At 44.8% G+C, this 22,170-nt stretch overlaps 1 protein-coding gene across 1 annotated transcript in view; it reads right to left on the reverse strand.

Annotated features, from left to right (window-relative positions):
- Positions 1–22,170, reverse strand: part of LOC310871485 (partitioning defective 3 homolog) — a 309,024-nt gene that overhangs the window by 51,173 nt on the left and 235,681 nt on the right. The window contains 1 exon segment of the mRNA XM_083783040.1: positions 15,312–15,626. Within this exon segment, the coding sequence (XP_083639166.1) occupies positions 15,312–15,626 (315 nt within the window).

A 22,170-nucleotide genomic window follows, 5' to 3' on the forward strand; every position in this document is an offset into this window, starting at 1 on the left:
CACACACTTTAGTTGGTGCTGGTGACTTCTGGTGTCGACAGTAAGTGATAGAGAGTTCCATGTCTGACACCAAATGTAGGTCAACAGCCTGTTAAGGCCAAGACCACTGGACCCTCAGCCCCCACGCTATGCTGCTGTAGCCTATTTAACCAATTCTGACCTGAGATCAGATTCATACGAGGTTTCCGCCGGACACACACTGGTCTGATGAACCCATTCTGACCTGAGATCAGATTCTAAAAATGTCAGTCGCTCTTCGATTTTTCAAAAATAGCAGACCTACAAGCTCGTATCGCGCCACTCGGTGGCGCGATATGAGCTTGTAGATCTGCTATTTTTAAATAGCTAAAGCATAACATGATGCCGACACCAAAATGGGTGCCCGGTCAGAATTGGTTAACACTAACACCACCATGCAGGACCACGTGAGGAGGACCCCCTACTGGGACTACTGGCTCTCAACCTCTCCCTCAGTGGGGAGGAGAGAGAGAGAGAGAGAGAGACTAAATGGCAAGTAACCATTTTAATGGCAGGCTAATGCACTGTTCCTCGATTCCTGGTTCAAAGCCCGCCAGGGGTCCAAATGGGACCCTGGCGGGTGTGTATTAAAGGGCCATTCACACACCAACCCACGATAACCACCGACTACAACTATAAATATGTCGTTTAAAAAAAACTATGTCTACATTGTACCATTCTCAGTGTTAATTTAACTCTGACAAAATGTGTGGTGGAGTTACAGACCCAAAAGAGACCCATTTTAGACTCTGTGGTAGTCCCCGAACCTGACGTTGAGAACCAGTGGGCTAATGCAGTGGTCCTCCACCATTTTAGGCTGAGACCACAATATGAAAAGTTGGCCAGTTTTTCTAGTATCTTAGCGTCAAATATCTTTTAAAGGTATTAAAACGGTCTTAACCCTATAGAACACTAAACACGGGTGATTTTCACCCGGACAATTATATTTTTGTAATTTTCATAATGTTGCCGATGTCTGAGGTGGGTGGGTCTTTCAGTACCTTCATGATGCTCAGTGACATCATAGAAGGTAGGTTTGTTCATTTCAGTTTTTTAAGAATATCTTTTAATAATATGCCCGTTTTTCACCAATTTTGCCCCCCTATGATAGGCCCTTCCATAATATCTATTTTTTGTTTTTCAGTGAAAAGTCATGATGAAATATTGAAGACGACTCAAGTTGCCATGTATTGCTTGCTGTACTATATTTTTTATGGAATATTTTACATTGGGTAAAATATACCCGTGTTTAGTGACCCCCTCTGGGGGTCCCAACCCACAGGTTGAGAACCACTGAGCTAATTTACTGTACACAATACAGATGGAGCCATAAGGCTGTGTACAAAAGCTCCGTGGATGGATGGATGGGAGACTTAGGAACGCTGAGCCTTATCCTCTCTGATATGATAAATATTAATACATTAAGTGGTCTCCACAGGGACATGTGTATGACGGTAATGGTGATGGGGTGGGGGGGCCATGGCTTTTTAAAGCCATGGCTCCCTTTAAATGTTTTATGACTTATTCTTTTTAGGGTCAAAATGGTTTATGTAAAGCATAAAAGGTACTTAATGGCTAACTAGCAGGAGAGCATATGTACCCATGATAGCGTGGAAGTTATGTGTTTATGCCAGAGAGAGAGTAGATTAAAAGGCTATAGCAGAGAGAGAGAGAGACTACAGTATGACATCATTTTACACACACACACACACACACACACACACACACACACACACACACACACACACACACACACACACACACACACACACACACACACAAAACAACGGAGAAGTACACTCTTATTTGCTGATCAACAACTCTAATGCTCATCTGTATCCTGTGTGTGGGTTTATGTATGCAGAGATTACGTGTAACATCATGCATGTATACATGCATTAAGTTTGTGTGTGTTTGCATGCCTGTGCGTGCGTGTGTGTGTGTGTGTGTGTATGTGTGCGTGCGTGCGTGCGTGAGAGCATGTGCGTGTTTCAGGTCACCACTAATCATCCCCTGCCGTTTTCTGTAATGTGTCCAATAGCATCCTGTCTGTGTCCCTGGGGTTTTCCATGCCATTCAGCATTATTCATTGCCCAGAGAGCGGTGGCTCTTTCAGTGTGTGTGTGTGTGTGTGTGTGTGTGTGTGTTGTGTTATGGTGGGGGTGCGTGGTGGTGTGCCCAGCTTGCTTACTGCGCTTAACTCCATGCTTGTAATGCTGGTGATGACTTGTGGAGTGGTTACGGGGGTGGCTGCAGTTGTGGAAACAATAAGAACCTCAGGCTTTGGGTTGATTTGGGCAGTTTGTTTTGTTTTTGTTTCTAGGAAACGTTCTATTTTATTTAATTTTTTCCGGGGGCGAGCATGCCATATTGTTTCCCGGTGAGGCCCGGGTTTACATACACACATTGAAACCTAGAGCAGTGGTTCTTAAACATTTTAGCCCGTGACCCAAAAGAGAAATTAGACATTCCCCCGGGGACCCAAATTAGTGAAAATAGCCGATCAGCTATATTCACTACTTCTTAAACATTCGTTTCCTAATTTATGGGATTTCTTAGATTTTTGGTATTAATTCATGTCAACTTTAGCTATTTTTGGATATTTTAAATGTTTTGAAACTATAATAATTAACTATGTGGGAAACAAAAACATAAGGGATCCATACAAATGTGTCCGACCCACAAACGGGTCCCGACTGACTGTTTGGGAAACAGTGACATAGAGGAACTCTACAGTCATTGCGAACGACCCTGCAGATCATGTCTGTCTGTCTGTGTGTCTGTCCCGCTGTGACACCACCCGCCCGCCACCAGAGGGCACAGCTGTATCACACAAAACACACACACGCACACACACACACACACACACACACACACACACACACACACACACACACACACACACACACACACACACACACACACACACACACACACACACACACACACACACACACACACACACACACACACACACACACACACACAACTTAACTTAAAAAAAAAACTTAACTTAAAAAAAAACTTTAAAAACATTCAACTTCAAAAAACTTAACTCAAAAATAAAATCTTAAAAACTTTTAAAAAAACAACAAAAAAAACTTAACTTCAAAAAAAACTTTAAAAACACTTAACTTCAAAAAACTTAACTCAAAAATAAAATCTTAAAAAAACACAAAAAAGAGAACTTTAAAAAGAAAACCTTAAAAAAAGTATGTAATTCATTCTAATTGTTGTTATTGCCATTTAAGAGCTGCGTTCGCTTCCCGCGTTTGCGCGTCTTACTTGTAACACTACTGTACCTCCTAGTGATGGCGCCTGCCGAGGGGACTACCTTTTTTCGCAAAGCCTTCATCAGCGCCCGTCGACTGGGCGGAAAAGAGAGTCCCACCTGCAGAGCTCCACTAGAGCAGCCATAGTTCATCCAGGAATACAGGCTTATACAACACAAGGTTCATGTGGTTACACATGTGGGAGTTAAACATTTACACTTTACAGACCCAGGATCAGTTTGGTTCATAAAGAGAGAATGGAGCAGCATGGCACATCCACTGCAGGGACCAACGGAAATCACAGGCAATTCAGCAGGCGCTCCCAGTCAAAATAATAATAATAATAATAATAATAATAATAATAATAATATTACACAAACACACACTGTGGCCTACTGCAGGCGCTCCCAGTCAAAATAATAATAATAATAATAATAATAATAATAATAATAATAATAATAATAATAATAATAATAATATTCCACACACACACTGTGGCCTACTGCAGGCGCTCCCAGTCAAAATAATAATAATAATAATAATAATAATAATAATAATAATAATATTCCACACACACACTGTGGCTTACAGCAGGCGCTCCCAGTCAAAGGCTTTATTGCACGATTAACGTTTTTCGACCGGAAAGACTTATTCAGTTTGGTTCAAAACTTCCAAAAACAACTAAATTCAGTACAATTCCTATGACTTTGTTTGGACGTAATGTAACAAACTTATGACAAACACAATCTGTAAAAAAACGAATTACTGGAGAAATAGCCTATCTCTACTGTATGTAATACGGTGAAACCGCGAACTATAGATGACGATGTGTTTATAGGCCGCTTCGGCCTTTATACCTGCCTGGCTCAGAGGGCCTGAGGGCCAGCTCTGTGATCATGGCTGAGGCCAGCTGGGACATGGCAATTCATTGTTCATTAATTTCCCCCCCAGCTGGTTCAGGGATTCAAGCTGGCGACCTAACAGTCTATACACCCGCTCCTCTAATCTTTACTCTGGTGCAGCTGCAGCAATATAATAGGTTTGAAATGGCTTCCAGGGGAGCTGGCATCAGTAGCAGTAGCACTCTCTGGTCTCTCAGCACATAACGGAACCCATATAACCTCCTCACAGAAGAAGAAAAAAATAACTCCACTAAAAGATTAGAGTCGAGATAGTCAGATTTCCCCAGATAGCAGTGAACTTCACAGCAATACATATCACAGAAGTCTCAGGGTGCAGCGAATAATATGCATAGAAGCCCACATCAAATAGTCAATTGAGCTGCCAAAATGCTAAGCAGTAAGTCATACTATTAAGTGAATATTAAGAGCAATCCCCACTGGGGTTTTGTGTTATTAAAATGTCTGGGATTTCTATTATGATTGGGCCTGCATGAGCGCATGTGGTATCCACAGAACACATAATCCCGGTAACTAATAATCAAATCTGTACGGAGGACTCAATCCAAACACAATTTGCATGATCTGTAATGTAATATTATTATTACATTTGGGGGGTTTTCCTTTCAAAAATAGCAGACCTACAAGCTCGTATCGCGCCACTCGGTGGCGCGATATGAGCTTGTAGATCTGCTATTTTTAAATAGCTAAAGCATGACATGATGCCAACACCAAAATGGGTGCCCGTTCAGAATGGGCTAAAAGATTAGAGTCGAGATAGTCAGATTTCCCCAGATAGCAGTGAACTTCACAGCAATACATATCACAGAAGTCTCAGGGTGCAGCGAATAATATGCATAGAAGCCCACATCAAATAGTCAATTGAGCTGCCAAAATGCTAAGCAGTAAGTCATACTATTAAGTGAATATTAAGAGCAATCCCCACTGGGGTTTTGTGTTATTAAAATGTCTGGGATTTCTATTATGATTGGGCCTGCATGAGCGCATGTGGTATCCACAGAACACATAATCCCGGTAACTAATAATCAAATCTGTACGGAGGACTCAATCCAAACACAATTTGCATGATCTGTAATGTAATATTATTATTACATTTGGGGGGTTTTCCCGATTCTGCTACAGTAAGATAATTCCTTAAACCTATTCCAGCACACTGCTGTTTTATGACGACGATATTAACCCATTCTGAACGGGCACCCATTTTGGTGTCGGCATCATGTCATGCTTTAGCTATTGAAAAATAGCAGATCTACAAGCTCATATCGCGCCACCGAGTGGCGCGATACGAGCTTGTAGGTCTGCTATTTTTTGAAAAATCGAAGAGCGACTGACATTTTTAGAATCTGATCTCAGGTCAGAATGGGTTCATCAGACCCAGTGTTTGTCTGGCGGAAACCTCGTATGAATCTGATCTCAGGTCAGAATGGGTTAAGATATGGCTGGGTTTCCCAAAGGACATTATGCGTAGGGAGTATGCGTGTGGTCCTTTTCAACAACAACCCCTTTCACTGTGAACATAGATATTCCGTGCATAGTTGTGCCACGCAATGGTAGGCCTGAGGCCTGGTATGGTAGGCCTGAATTAACTTTGACTGCACAATAGCCTCCCATTTAACCTCCTCGTATAGGCCTATATTTATTAACCGATAAGCTATAGTTAATTCAGCATTATTTTATTGATCGGTCAGGCCGGTATGGCCTACCATTACGTACGGAATATCTATGTTCAGAAGAACCACAAGCTATACTTCCTACACATAATGTAATTTGGGGAAACCCAGCCAATGATGATAACCTGCACGGCAAGTGTTGCATTTGTGCGCCCTCATGGCAGCTATAAAGCTACCATTCATTTTTAAATGAAGGCAGCGACATGAAGATTCAAAGCTACAGTTGAGGTTACCATTAAGATACAAAGCTATAAGGTTACCCTACATTTTCAATGGAAGGCAGCGACACGAAGATACAAAGCTACACCTGATGTTTGATGCTACAAAATCCACAAAGCTACACTCCAAGTTGAGCTGGCTTCAACTGCAGCTACAAAGCTAAAAGCCATTTCCCCTCACCTCTCTTCACACAATTCCTGTTTGTATTATTTCCTTAACCCATTCTGACCGGGCACGCATTTTGGTGTTGGCATCATGTTATGCTTTAGCTATTGAAAAATAGCAGATCTACAAGCTCATATCGCGCCACCGAGTGGCGCGATACGAGCTTGTAGGTCTGCCATTTTTTTTAAAAGTCGAAGAACGACTGACATTTTTAGAATCTGATCTCAGGTCAGAATGGGTTCATCAGACCGGTGTGTGTCCGGCGGAAACCTCGTATGAATCTGATCTCAGGTCAGAATGGGTTAACAATGTTGTTGCTTATCGGAGGCTCGCTTGACATCAACGAGTGTTGATGTTGATCAGCGTGTTGCTGAACACTTCAACGGCGCCAGGTATGCTTTGCGGCTTTTTATCTTTCTTAGCTGCCAGTGTGAACGCAGCATGAGAGCTACGGTCTATTTTATTGTTTCATCTCAAATGGAACATAGGGCAGGCCATCCAAATGATGACAGCAACACACAGGGATAGCAGTTACAGCAGGGGATGAGAACCTGCATGAACTGTCACATACAATATGACTTGCATGACTGCCCACGGTGCGCACGTGCTCGCGGTTTCCCTCCAATGCTTATTGAATGACAAATTGTATCTCCAGGTACGTATGTGTACCGTAGGTCTGTCTGTGGTGACATCCAAACGTGTGTGTGCGTGCATTTGCATCCATGTGAATCCGCCTTGACACTGTGTGTGTGTCCATAAGCAGCTCATGGTGTATGTGATGTTCTCATCTGTGTGTGTCTGTGCGGCTCCTGCTGGGAGTCTCAACCACCTGAATGGAAGGAATGTGCGATTAGTTGTGTGTATGTGTGTTGGGGAGTATAGAGGGATTGATTGGCCTTTATAAAGCAGTGCTGCAAAGCCAAGCTGCCCAGGAGCCCAATCTAACACACGGGCCTAACAAAACGCGCACACGCACACGCGCACACACACACACACACACACACACACACGACCTTATAACAACATGCAACTGTCATCCTCGTTGGTTTGTTGGCCTGCGATACGGCACTGACCGCTGCGTGCGTTCCCCCTCTGGGCGGCTTCCGGCTTGCACCCCCACCCCCCACCCCCCGCCAACCCACCCCCAGGGGTCCCCTGGCGGAGATGAAATGTAATGGAGCCGATTCAATAACAATCCTTTGCGTCCTCCTGCACAAGACAGAATCAAATCACAACAAATCCCCCCTGAGCCTTCCACAGCATTCACTGCTGCCGTGTACTCGCGGCAGGGAGGAGGGGGAGGGGGGTGGTTACAACAGAGGGGATGTAATTGACTCGACTGTCCACATACACATATATATACTCCAGGATACATACATTTATGTATGCACACCTACGATGAAACACAAGCTGGCATGCGTTACAGGCTAATGAGGATGAATGTTATTCAATAACACCGCTGCCGCCTTTTCAAATAAATCCTATAAGTGAACGCGTGTCGTAAATCGGCGACAAGCAGCGAACGGATACAGACATGGCGGATTTTTGCCGCAGCAGCAGGTACTGCCCGTCATTCACGGGATGTGGTTTTTACCACAACTCCTTGTTTACAGTTCGGTACAGGGCAAGGCCTTTTCGAAAATGTATACGATGACAAATGTTAACAGATGTCAGGCGAACACACACCAGGGCCTCTTGTGTGGAATATTTTTTTTTTTGCCTATAATTGTGGGAAAACCATAGAGATAAAAAAAAGAACAACAGGTTCAGACAATATTTAACTTGGCAGATTGGAGTGGGATGGGTGGAGAGAGGGGGGGCCAAAGCACACTAGCATTGCAGAGAGAACATTATAGTCTCATCCACATAGCACTGCAGTGACCATTTCGGCGACTAAAACTATGACGGTTCGTTGACTATAGGTATATTGACAATTTTGTCAATATGCTTTTTTGACAATGTTAAGGAGGGACTAGTGGAGAAGAAGAGAACCATGTAGACGAAAGTCATTTTATTTTTGTTTGGTTAACTTAAATCGACATATTTGTCGACAAAATCAACTGTAGATTTTCTTTTCTTTTATATATATTCAAAAGACTGTGATTAACCCATTCTGACCGGGCACCATTTTGGTGTTGGCATCATGTTATGCTTTAGGCTATTGAAAAATAGCAGATCTACAAGCTCATATCGCGCCACCGAGTGGCGCGATACGAGCTTGTAGGTCTGCTATTTTTTGAAAGATCGAAGAACGACTGACATTTTTTAGAATCTGATCTCAGGTCAGAATGGGTTCGTCAGACCAGCGTGTGTCCGGCGGAAACCTTGTATGAATCTGATCTCAGGTCAGAACTACATCAAAATATGCACTGCTCTACTACGCAGCAAACTGTGGGCCGGGGCCAAAACAACGGCAGGAGAGAGAAACACATGGTGTCGTGCTAAAATACACGTCACACAAAGTCAACGTGCACAAAACCCTTGATCCACTCTGCCTCTCTTCATATCATGTTTGCCTCAGCATGAGCACGACGAGACGTGGAGGAGATCCGCCGTTAAACCATTTGCGGAGCCGAACGTTGTGGCGCAAGGCTGAGAAACTGGCTGTTGATTGGACCTTTTTGGCTGCAGACTGATCGACTTGACAGGCACCATCCTCAGGGCAGAGGAAGCAGACAAATGCTCCCCAAGGCATTCTGAAGGCTCTTTCTTAAGTCTTCTTACCCCCCTCCGCCCCCCCCCCCCCCCGCCCCCCCCGCCCCTTTGGCTCTCACTCACTCTCTCGCTCTCTCTTTTTAAAAGCTCTACAGTTAAATTGATATCTTGGACAAGGGTAGTTTGGAAGGCAATTAGAAAATGAATTCCACTGGATATTTATGCAGCTGGGCCTTCTTGTCTGTTTGCTCCCCCCCCCCCCCCCCCCCCCCCCTTTCCTTTCCAGCATAACTGTGCTGCAGAGAAGGGTGATTGGGCGTTTTACAGCCGCCTTGTGAGGAGATGAGGGCCTTGGGGGGTAAGAAAGATGTTTTTTTTTAATCTTTTAGAGAAGCTGGAGGCAGAGTGGTCAATGGGGAGAGTTTGGTATGAAGGGTTACTGTAGTTCAACACGTAGACAATGGTAGTTAGCCCATTCTGAACGGGCACCCATTTTGGTGTCAGCATCATGTTATGCTTTAGCTATTTAAAAATAGCAGATCTACAAGCTCATATCGCGCCACCGAGTGGCGCGATACGAGCTTGTAGGTCTGCTATTTTTGAAAGAAATCGAAGAACAACTGACATTTTTAGAATCTGATCTCAGGTCAGAATGGGTTCGTCAGACCAGGGTGTGTCCGGTGGAAACCTCGTATGAATCTGATCTCAGGTCAGAATAGGTTAATAGTGTCTCGGATCAGAAGATTCCAGCTCCTCACGGCATCACATCCTGTCCTTGACCATAAGACACTCACTGAACATGTACTGTATGTCATTGTGCACCTAATGCATTACCAGCTGGTGATAGTATTTCTACCATGTTGTCAACAACGGAAAGCCACTTCACTAGAGCATCAAGGTACACTAAATGCAATTTTATTTTGTACCAATCCATCATTGTATGCTAACCATTTGGAACAACAAGAAAGTTCGAAAATAAACAGCTGGAAAATATATAGGAAGGGAAAGCAAACTTGGATTTCATGTGGCAGTACCCAAGATAACGCAGCAAACATGCCCAGAACATTCAGACAAAAAAGCCCACTCTGACATCTTATGTAACCCATTTACACTGTCCCGGTTCCAGTTATCTGCACTAGAGCTACGGGGCATGGCAGAACACCAAAATCTTTCTCAACTCTCGGTTACTGTACAGATGAATTATCGTTTCACATTATTGTTTTTTCCACAATGCTTGGACTCTGATATCAGCCCCCGCTGCCTTTCTCAGATCCCGTCAACAAAACATTCCCCCGTCGTCTCCCTCCTACGCCTGGCATGCCAGAGTCTCATTAACTTCCTGTCCTGCAGGGCAGCAGGCAGACCGGAAACCGGAAACTCACTTCCTGGTTTTCCCAGCAGGTATGTTTTTTCTTAACCGTCAAGGATATCTGGGAGTGAAACTTAATATCTCTGGGCTGTTTGTGTTCCTGGCACCTATTCTGTTACATCAAGGGCTTTTCTGAAAATAACTAGTGTGTAACTTTCTCTGGGCATGAATGAATGGGCCATGAGCACAAGCTGCATAACCATGGCTCTACAGTATCGCTTGCCGTTTGAGATTGAGAGATAATCATACTGTGAAATGATATAGCCTTCCTCTTGGTGGTACCAAGGAGGGCCCAGAGACGTAACATCGTCACACAACACAGAGCACACAAAATAAAGTGAAATCAACTCGTTTGGTTAGATTTGACTGAACCACCTCGTGTCTCTGCGACACATGATTGAACACCATGGTTGAAGTTAAATTGAAGGGTACATGCACACACAAACATTCATTCTCTAGCCGTTGAGGCTTTGTAACAAACCACTACCTCGAGTTCACAACCAACAACATGTTGTGCTAACACTGTTCTGACTTAATCCCAGTGTGAATGAAATGCGATACAGTGCACTTTGCCGGTAAATCCTAAATACTACAGCAAGGCGAAGCCTGAAGGGGGCAGATATCTTTTTCAGAGAAGTAATAAAGCAGTAAGGTCATGGACGCCCGTCTGCTCGACGTTGTTTTCCTGGGCTTCAGTAGGCGGAAAGTAAGGAGAGAGAGAGAGTGGGAGCAGCTTTCTCATCAAATTCATTCCCCCTTCGGAGATTTATGTGAGTAACACACGGAGGAAGGGGGAGAGAGAAACAATTGCATTGCCAATGCAGCAAATGGACGAATGATTATTTAGGCATCAGGGTTGGTAAAGAATACTGCATGAACTGTGACTCAAGGGGAAAAACTGCAGTCACACCATCTGCACAATTGTTTTGACGTCCACCGTCCTTCCCCTGCGTCCCACACGCCTTTGCAAAAAGCTTCCCCTACATCAGAGAAACGCCACAGACAAATCTGCTTGCACGGCAACAACAGCGGCACAATGAATTATAAATCAATAGGAGGGAGCTACGGTGTTTTGGCGGAGCGCACGGGTGGTGGCGAGGCCGTCCGTCTGGGGAATGCGTGAAAGCCACGGCCAGGAGGACAAGCCCATGCATTCAGACCGCGGGGCCGTGCTTCTTATCTGTGCAAAGCCAACGGTTCTGCTATGCTGCAGGCTACGAAGCGGTTCCTAAATCCGTCTGCACAGACCCGCAGTCGCCCTCGCACATCGATCGCAGGAGGGTTTTGGGGAAATGTGGTGTGCCAATACTGCAGTCGCCACACTGGCCAGGGCTGCTATAGCCTGCTACTGATGATGTTTAACCCATTCTGAACAGGCACCCATTTTGGTGTTAGCATCATGTCGTGCTTTAGCTATTTAAAAATAGCAGATCTACAAGCTCATATCGCGCCACCGAGTGGCGCGATACGAGCTTGTAGGTCTGCTATTTTTGAAGAAATCGAACAACGACTGACATTTTTTAGAATCTGATCTCAGGTCAGAATGGGTTAATCAGACCAGTGTGTGTCCGGCGGAAACCTCATATGAATCTGATCTCAGGTCAGAATGGGTTAAGTTTACATTACACTGACTGCAGGCACATTTCGGATGACAATAGTGTGACAGGAAATACAGATAAAGTGAGGAGCAGACAGCAAAGTCAATAGTAAAGAAAGAGGAGGAAGAGAGAGGAAGAGAGAGAGAGAGAGCGCAAAGGGGAAACAAAAATATATACAGTATTGAAGGAGGGAGTGAAAGGTACAGACAGAGAGCCACAGGTGAGGAGATAGTGAATAGGCAGAGAGAGAGAGGGATAAGATAGGAGCTGAGAATCTACAAAGGTTCCGTCCCCTGGGGCGGTCCGAGGTCTCCGGGGTCTCTCTCTCGGCACACGGAGGCTGATTGTGTGTGGCGGCCAGGCGGGGCTCTGACATTTACCACCTGCCTCCTTTTGCTCTGATTAGTTTTGTTCCTCCAGGTGTGCGCTGGCTGTAGCGCCGCCACAGCCCACGCCACAATAACACTGCTGTGAGCCGTTATGTGAGCCACACACACATCTGACTGGAATAACAACTTTGGGAGGTCTCACGGTGTCGAGGAAGTGGCGAAAGGTATAGTGTGAGCTATAAGGCGATTAGGACCTTTTAGTGAAATGAATCCAATTCTTAATTTGATAATAAATACAAAGAAAACACGGCACCCGCCACGCATGACGACGCACAAAATGTTATCCTTTTAGTGCAATCAATGAGTCCCTCAGAGAGGCCATATGCATACTATGAGAATAAAACAACCTACTGCACTTGTTTATGTCTGGGGTGATCTGTGTGAGCAAAGCCATCAAAGCAAGTTCCTTGTATGTGATGAAACAAGTTAACCCATTCTGACCTGAGATCAGATTCATACGAGGTTTCCGCCGGACACACACTGGTCTGATTAACCCATTCTGACCTGAGATCAGATTCTAGAAATGTCAGTCGCTCTTCGATTTTTCAAAAATAGCAGACCTACAAGCTCGTATCGCGCCACTCGGTGGCGCGATATGAGCTTGTAGATCTGCTATTTTTCAATAGATAAAGCATAACATGATGCCAACACCAAAATGGGTGCCCGGTCAGAATGGGTTAAAAGTGATATGATGGCATGTACAGTACATAGTACTACATACTGTACTACATACTGTACAGTACCAGTAAGAAGCGACTTCACCCTAAAAGGTCGAGGTTGCGCGCACGCATCCGCCTGGGTGATGGCAGACGGCAGGCTGGGCGAGTGCTGGCACACTGGCATCACCTTCTAATCTAATGAGTGGATCAGTCACAATTTTTAAATAGTTTCTTAGGAATGCATCGAAAAACTATGAACGACAAAAGGTCAATAAACGACCTCCCCCTGGCCAGCCTGGGGGCGCCTGATGGAGGGGAAAGGAACTGGTTGGAATATTAATAACGTGTTCCTTCCACGCGATACATGTCCAAACCGGGGAAACCCCCTCCTCCCCTGTCATGCATAGAAGGAAGCATGAGGTCAGTCCGTGTAAAGTGTGTAGCGCCCAGGATTACGTTAGATAATTGACACTGGGTGAAAGAATGGGTTGCCAATGCGTGGGATAAAAGTTAAAGGTCAAAATGACAAAGGTCAAAAGTCTCCCATCTATGCCATCCATAGACGGATCCATGGAGAGGTACCCTGTAGGCCAGGTGTAGGCAATCAATGCTGAGGTGTCAAGCTGTGCTTAAAGGGCCACTTCACCCTTTTTGCAAAAAAATATATGTTAATGACGTTTAGAAGCTTTAGATCACTTTCTTGGGGGTATTTATGTGTGTAATATGTGGTTTTAGATATTTTAGATTGTAGCAGTGAGCCTGTTGTCTCTGATGTCATGGACACTGGTCTCACTACCTTCCTGGACTACAATTCCCATAATTCTTTGGTGCACTGCTCCTCCTTGTGGATAGGGGGAGAGCTGTCTTACTGAGACAACATGTAGTCCAGGAAGGAAGTGAGCCCAGTGTCCATGACATCAGAGACAACAGGCTCACTGCTACAATCTAAAATATCTAAAACCACATATTACACACATAAAGACCCCCAGGAAAGTGATCTAAAGCTTCTAAACGTCATTAACATATATTTCTTTGCAAAAAGGGTGAAGTGTCCCTTTAATGTGACACCTCATCCATTACTGCAAAGGGATTTGTCTATGGTCTAGGTGAGCATAACATGCTACAAAAAAGTGAGTGTGTGTGTGTGTGTGCGTGCCACTATCAAATTAATAAATAGGGTGAGGTTGGGACGCCTCAGTTAAGATCAGTATTGTAAAGGACATCACGTCTACAAAGCAACACAGACTTCATTATGTTTCTATTGATCTTCAACATCACTGATAACAAGAAGGACACCGTGGGCATTTTGTAAGATATTAAACGACAACAACCCCAGACAGGATAAAACACCAAAAATACTGCTTTTTTGCTTTTATGATGTAAGATGCCCTTTTGTTTCACTGCTGTTCATTCATTCATATTATGCACGCCGTTGCTTTTTTACATTTTAGCATCGTCTAGATTTCTAAACGATAGTAAATGAATATAAACCTCGTTTCCGTGTAGATGACAGATAAAGTGTCTCACTGTCTGCACGCAGGCCAGAGTCATTAATATTAATAACTTCTCACAGAAAGTTATCAAAAAAAAAAAAAAAAGCAATTAAGCGTAGTTTAAAAAGTGCAGAGAAAGAAGAGAAGCCAATAAGAAACAAAATGAGAAACTTGTTACCTCAAAATGAACGGAACGAAAGAATGAAGAATGAATGAAAATGTATTGTGTTTTGTAGTGTTTGTGTTATGTCTGTGTTACTGTTTTGTACCACGATGAAGCCAATAGCCAAACAAATGTGCATTCCGTTGTGTTCTACTTCATTCTATACGCGGTTCCCGTCTGTTCTCGTCCCCTCTTCTAATCAAGAAAGGCTTTCTCGGGGCGCACGCTGGCCTAGCTGTCCAGGCACATATGTATACCACATACTATAGGCGCATCCCTGACGGCGTGTTGCGGGTTCGAGTCCCGACCCCGACAACCTGTCATTCCCCCGTCTTTCTCTCTCTCCCCCGTTTCCTGTGTCTCTCTCCCCTATATCCTATCAATAAAGGCTGAATAGCCCCCAAAATATCATTAACCCATTTTGGGGCGGGAACCCCTTTTGGTGTTGCATTATATAATGCTTTAGCTATTGAAAAATAGCAGATCTACAAGCTCATAGCGCGCCACAGAGTGGCGCGCTATGAGCTTGTAGGTCTGCTATTTTTGAAGAATCGTGAAAAGTGACATGAAAGTGTTTGAGAACTTCTGACATAGAAAAACATAGCTTTTTCAAGGAAACAGTCAGGATTTAGAAGACTTTAGCAGAATCGTCTAAATGGGTTGAAAAAATTAAAAAAACAACAGAAAAGCTTTCTCTCCACCACAGGGGGTAACTTCCTACCTGTCGGCTGAGGGCGGCCGTCCGTTGCGGGCCTTGCTCACTTGGGTGTACACAGAGTCGGAGAGGTGGTGCTGGTGCTGCGGGTGGTGGTGGTGCTGGTGGTGGTGGTGTTGGGCGTAGTCGTCCGGACGGGGGCTGTGCGGCCGGCTGCCGCCGACGCCACCCCCGTCCAGGGAGGTGTCCAGGGAGGCGATGCCGGCGTACGGGTGCTCGTCGTCCTCGCCGCCGGGCGGCGCTCGGCTCACGTCCAGGATCTCGGCGTAGTCCCTCTCCCTGGCCTGGCGCTCCCGCAGCTCTCTGGTCTTAGCCTGGATCCTGGAGGAGGAGGAGGAGAAGAGCACGTCGTCATCCACCCCGTTGAGACCTTCTACAAAATGCCTTCCAAATCATGTACAGTAGTTCGAGAGTTTGTCGGGCCAAGGAGGACACCCGAATTGATGTGTATTTGGCGGCAGAGCCTCGTCTGAAAATGTTTTGTGCCAGGGCCCCCCCCCCCCCCCCCTTCCCCCCGGAAGAGAAGATTTGTGTTCAAACATTCAATATTATTCAAGCACACAAAAATAGCAGATGTACAAGCTTGCAACATGGGCAAGAAGTGATGCGCTGCGAGATTGTATATGTCTGCTATTTTTGAATAGCCCAACGCTAAAATCACCCATATGTTTTCCTGACGGTTTTAATGGGTGAATGATCGGAAATTTGAAAATGATGCTCTTTTTCAAAGTATTTGGGCCTCATATCCCTGGAGGTATAAAGTATCTAACTTTCATACAGGTTCAAACTAATGCCGTCACGGTCCAGAAGCTTCCTAGATCAAAGGGTCTAGGTTAATCAGATTGCATATTTAAACACTTCTGTGTGAAATTATCAGCACAATACATTAATGCAACAGTAGTTAACCCATTTTGCGCGGGAACCCCTTTTGGTGTTAGCATTATGTTATGCTTTAGCCATTGAAAAATACCAGATCTACAAGCTCATAGCGCGCCACCGAGTGGCGCGCTAAGAGCTTGTAGGTCTGCTATTTTTGAAAAATCGAAGAACGACTGTCATAGAAACATAGCTTTTTCAGAAAAATGTCAGGATGTGGAAGACATTTTTAGAATCTGATCTCAGGTCAGAATGGGTTAACAGAAAGGGGCGTGTCCTCATGACCTGACAGCCGTAAAACACACAACTTACACAGCCCCTCGCCCTATTAGGCTATACCCGGCCTGGCGGAGACAAGCGCAACCTCCGAGAAGCACGCTTTTCTACGTATTATTATTATCATCATCACGGCCACACCTGTGCGGGCAGACAGAGTTAATTCTCTGAGAACTAGTTTAATATTCTCCCAGGCTTATGTTTATGGTGCGCACGCACGTGTGCCGTTTTAATATTCTCCCAGGCTTTAGGTTTATGGTGCGCACGCACGTGTGCCGTTTTAATCTCCAGCGTCACATTAACAACACGGGAGACGCTCCATGGCAACATCTGTACAAGAGACTGTTGATGGCTCCATTTTAACTTTCCATTAGAGAGCATGCACACGATGAAGAGTCTATTATTCATCCAACAAAAGAAACCATAAACAATGCATAATAGACCCAGGGCTGTACAACACCTCACACACAAGGGAAGCACTTTGTATTCAGTGTGCTGCTAGTGCACACATGCACGCACGTGCGCACACACACGCAAAGTCGCACACACACACACACACACACACACACACACATCCCCCCCTTCTTATCCTCTCACTGACATACACCTCCCGATTTCTCTCTCTCTCTCTGACTCAAAACACTGTCTCTCCAACACACACACAAGCACTTACGCACATACACACCAACCTCCAACCCTCTCACACTCACATGCACACACACACACACACACACACACACACACACGTGCGCACTACACAGTACACATGTACACTTTCTAAGGCCATTACCTGGCGAATAACGAGCAAGAGCATTTTCCATAGCAGAGGGGGAACTACGCATCAACCTGTAATTACACTCCTGCCAATTATCAGAGCTTTACAACTGCCAATTACCATACACTCACATTTCTCCAGGCCCCCTTTTTAACAGCGCTGGAAAAGCGAGCGGGACAGAAATAGTGGTGTGTGTGTGTGTGTGTGTGTGTGTGTGTGTGTGTGTGTGTGTGTGTGTGTGTGTGTGTGTGTGTGTGTGTGTGTAAAAAGGGGTAATTGGGGCGGATTGGGTCTGCTTGGCGCTCAGCAAATAGAAATCGGGCAAGTGCCCCCCGGAAAATTTGCATGTTGGACATAATGAGACGAATACGTGAAAGAAAGCAGCAGGTTTTCCATCAGAGGCTGTGTGACTCTCTGATGACTCTCAAGGAGTGGGCTTAGTGGGGGGCGTTTCATATGGTTAATATTAACCCATTCTGACCGGGCACCCATTTTGGTGTCGGCATCATGTTATGCTTTAGCTATTTAAAAATAGCAGATCTACAAGCTCATATCGCGCCACCGAGTGGCGCGATACGAGCTTGTAGTTCTGCTATTTTTTTTAAAATCGAAGAGCGACTGACATTTTTAGAATCTGATCTCAGGGCAGAATGGGTTCATCAGACCAGTGTGTGTCCGGCGGAAACCTCGTGTGAATCTGATCTCAGGTCAGAATGGGTTAATAGTGCCCCCGCAGGATTCACACACACTACATTTACATCTTTGTTCAGTCGTATAGCCGATGCTTTTATCGTACGGGATCAAACCTGTGACCACACCGCCAGTCACGTGGTTGATGTCTTTTTTTATGCAAATCTTTAGCCCTAAACCACTCTGCTCCAAGGCGTCCCTATTTTGGGGACAGGCAACGTGCAGGGGGGGGGGAGCTAGCCCCTGCCCTTTTGCCTCAAAAAGTGCCCCTTCCCTCAAAAAACAAGGGGAAAAATAAGTCCACATAAGGGCATGCTGTGCAAGGCCAATGGGGGGCCCCCGGGGTGCCAATGTGGCCAATAAGGGCTTAAGTTTGGGGCCAATAATTGGTGCCTTCAAGACGAACATTTGACAAGTAATGATAATTCCACTATCGTAATTATTGTTTATAATTATACTTTTTATGTCAGTTTTGGTTTCAGACTAATGAGAACGTATTGCTTATTCTACTGTCCAACGACATGAAATGGCACAAGGGACGACGGACCCCACAAAAAGACCACCCCCGAAAATAGGCATGCGCTATACGCGCCCACACAATGTGACCTTTTCTGGGGTTTGAACCCCTGCTCCCTCAGAGCTCTCTGCACACCTCTGTCTGGGGATGTCATTATAAGCAAAATGTTAAAACAAAAACCTAACATACTGTAGCAGATCCTCAAGCACTCAACGCATCGCGATGCGGCGACACTTGAGGTTGTGTGTAGATTGGCTATTTTTTGAAACATTTTGAAAAGGGGCTTAAAGTGGATAAACAAGACTGGGTTCTGAATGCATCTCTGGCATCACACTGATGAGTGTGTCAGTCTTGCCCAAATATGGAGAGACACAGACATTGGATGTGAGATAATGAATTATCTGGCTCTGAGAGAGACATGCTGTTATGACAATAAAACTGCTTGCACTCAGCTTTTATAGTTCATTTCTGGCACACAAACGTCATATTGATGGCACGAGTCATCTCCAAATTTGGACACAGTTTTAATTTACAATTAGGGCATTCAGACACTTTTGCGATTGAACATTAGCTCTAGTCAATACACAATTCACAAGGTAAATAAAGTGAACAATGAACCTAGCATCTAAATAACATCCTACATTTTGTAATGAATCTAACTAACAGTAAACTACAACATAAGAACTGATATACATCTGTTTGGTAGATCTCCAACAAAGGCAACAAGAAGGCATACAAAGGAGAGAGAAGTGCTATCGGGTGAGGTACACACACACACACACACACACACACACACACACACACACACACACACACACACACACACACACACACACACACACACACACACACACACACACACACACACACACACACACACACACACACACACACACACACACACACACACACACACACACACACACACACACACACACACACACACACACACACACACACACACACACACACACCACCATTATAGACTGGTCAGACGGCTGACTGGCCACTCACAACATCTCAACTATTTGTGGACTTGGGGAGATTATCAAACAGCACAGAAGGAAGTGGGTTCTCTCGAGAGAGATCTTTTGTACCCTGGAGGAAAACAGTGTTTCCATCAGAGAGCCACATATAGCTCTACTGATTGTATACATACACAAACACCATGGATGATAAGAAAAGGCCAGACATAACACAACCTAGAGCCGGCAATTTCCCACTTCCCAGCAGCCCCCTCTGTACATAACCCATTCTGACCTGAGATCAGATTCATACGAGGTTTCCACTGGGACACACACTGGTCTGATGAACCCATTCTGACCTGAGATCAGATTCTAAAAATGTCAGTCGTTCTTCGATTTTTCAAAAAATAGCAGACCTACAAGCTCGTATCGCGCCACTCGGTGGCGCGATATGAGCTTGTAGATCTGCTATTTTTCAATAGCTAAAGCATAACATGATGCTGACACCAAAATGGGTGCCCGTTCAGAATGGGATAAACGAGGCAGGAGTCCATTTCTGTTACAGATCTACTGTACTTAGGTCTGTGGCCTTTTCACGTACAAGTTCTGTTTTGTGGGGGGAACAAAATCGGGGGTTCTTAAAACACTTTAACTGCCCAGCATCAGTTGAAACGAGTACATACAGAACCTGTAGAGACCTTGCCCAGCTGTTTGTGGCTTCAGAGCCCTTTTCAAGGTGACACAGTGACTGTGTTGTTGTTGTTGTTGTTGTGTAGCATATATCCGAAACATTCGAGGGAGGAACACCGAGCACCCATAAGGCATGCATTCTGGTGGGCCGTCAAAAAAAGCAGTTTTGATTAGAATCGTAATCTGTGATTTAGATTCTGAGATATCAGCGTTAGAAGATTTTTCCTCCCGTCCTCTAAAATGGAGGGGGGGAGACTTTTGTTTGACGGACCAACCGGAAGTGGTTTCAGAAGTTTGCACAATAGACGCTCCTAGACTCATGTAGTGTATATCGCTGGCTGATATATTAACCCATTCTGAACGGGCACCCATTTTGGTGTCAGCATCATGTTATGCTTTAGCTATTTAAAAATAGCAGACCTACAAGCTCATATCGCGCCACCGAGTGGCGCGATACGAGCTTGTAGGTCTGCTATTTTTTGAAAAATCGAAGAACGACTGACATTTTTAGAATCTGATCTCAGGTCAGAATGGGTTCATCAGGACCAGTATGTGTCCGGCGGAAACCTCGTATGAATCTGATCTCAGGTCAGAATGGGTTAAAAAGCTTAAAAGACGGAACATCTCCGTCCTGGGCAGTCAACAGATGGGCTTACCGCCCTGGGCAGTAAACTCAGCGTTAAGAGTCTATTATTATTAGAGTTATATAAAAAAAAAATCTTTAAATGTGTAGTCAACAAATTTTGTTGTGTCCTTGACTACACATTCATTTTCATTGGCTGACAGCGAGCGCTATATGAATTCCATTTGACTTGATTCAAAACACCAAGTCTAGGTCCACACTCCACATCACCTGACTACATCTGCTCTCCCTCGGACTCCCAATATATTAAAATGCAAGGGAATACAGTCTCAATAATGAACTTTGATGAGGCACAGAGATACCTCAAACAAACAGGGAGAGTGATAGGGTAAAACAGGAGGCGAGCTAGGGAGAAAAGGAGGTGGAATGGAGAGGAGGACAGGACATTACAGCAGAAAGAATTGCGAATGACCTTTCTGTCATGTCAGAACAGAACAATGGTCCATTATGTGCCATTGTGTCCGCTGCATAATAAGCTATTGCACCGCGGTAAGGCTGACACAATTGATAGCAGGCGGTGAAAGAGAGGAAGCGGAGCTAGAGGAAGGTAGAACAGGATAAGATTCCTGCATTAGGGAGAAAAAAAACAAGACATCTGGACATGTTCTACAATATCTTATTGAGGAGAAGTATATGCTTAATACGTTATAATTCATCGTGCATCGGTTGTTCCGGACAGAAAACAACTGATTTGCAAATCGCAAGCTTGTGAGCTTTTAGATCGACTATATTCAGCGTTGTGACACATAATCGTCTCTGTCGGGTGGAAACCTTACTGTATACAGTATGTACAAAACTGTTACTTTTCAGGATTCATATTCATGAATAGCAAAAGTAGCAGATCTATAAGCTCAAAACGTGCATCTGTATTGCATTAATTTCATTTAGTTAGAATATGGAGATAAGAGGTTTATGCCCGACAGAAACTATATAAATAAGGCCCAGCACTCCTAGCATTAGATTTTTCCTGTCAATAAATGTTCTGACTGACCAACGTGTACTTGCCGCCCGCTTGCTTTTCTAAGGTCGTCCCAGGAGTCCCCCGACCCCCGACGTCATGTTGATATCTCTGGTTTAATTTGACAATTGAAAGATGCACACTGGCGGAACATTTTGAATTGAATTGTATGTTTGTGTGCCATCGTCGGAGCCATTTGCTTGTAAGCTGAAGCTGGAGAACTCCCTCTGGCCTTGCTTCAACCTTCAACCTGTGATGAGATGCGTTCATGTGGTCGACGCAGGTTGGATTAACATCAGCCTCTGGTACCAGACCAGATCAATAGGCGGAGGGCGGAGGAGTCGGGGGCTCCGGGGGACCATCGAAAAGCGAGCAGGCAGCGAGTATGCGGTGGTCAGCCAGAGCATTCATTGACAGTCTGGTCAGCTCAACGCTGGAGGAAGAAGCTAATGCTCGTAGAGTGCTGGGAACGGCA

Source organism: Protomyctophum parallelum, assembly GCF_964188405.1.
Source record: "Protomyctophum parallelum genome assembly, chromosome: 14".
Taxonomy (NCBI): Eukaryota; Metazoa; Chordata; class Actinopteri; order Myctophiformes; family Myctophidae; genus Protomyctophum; species Protomyctophum parallelum.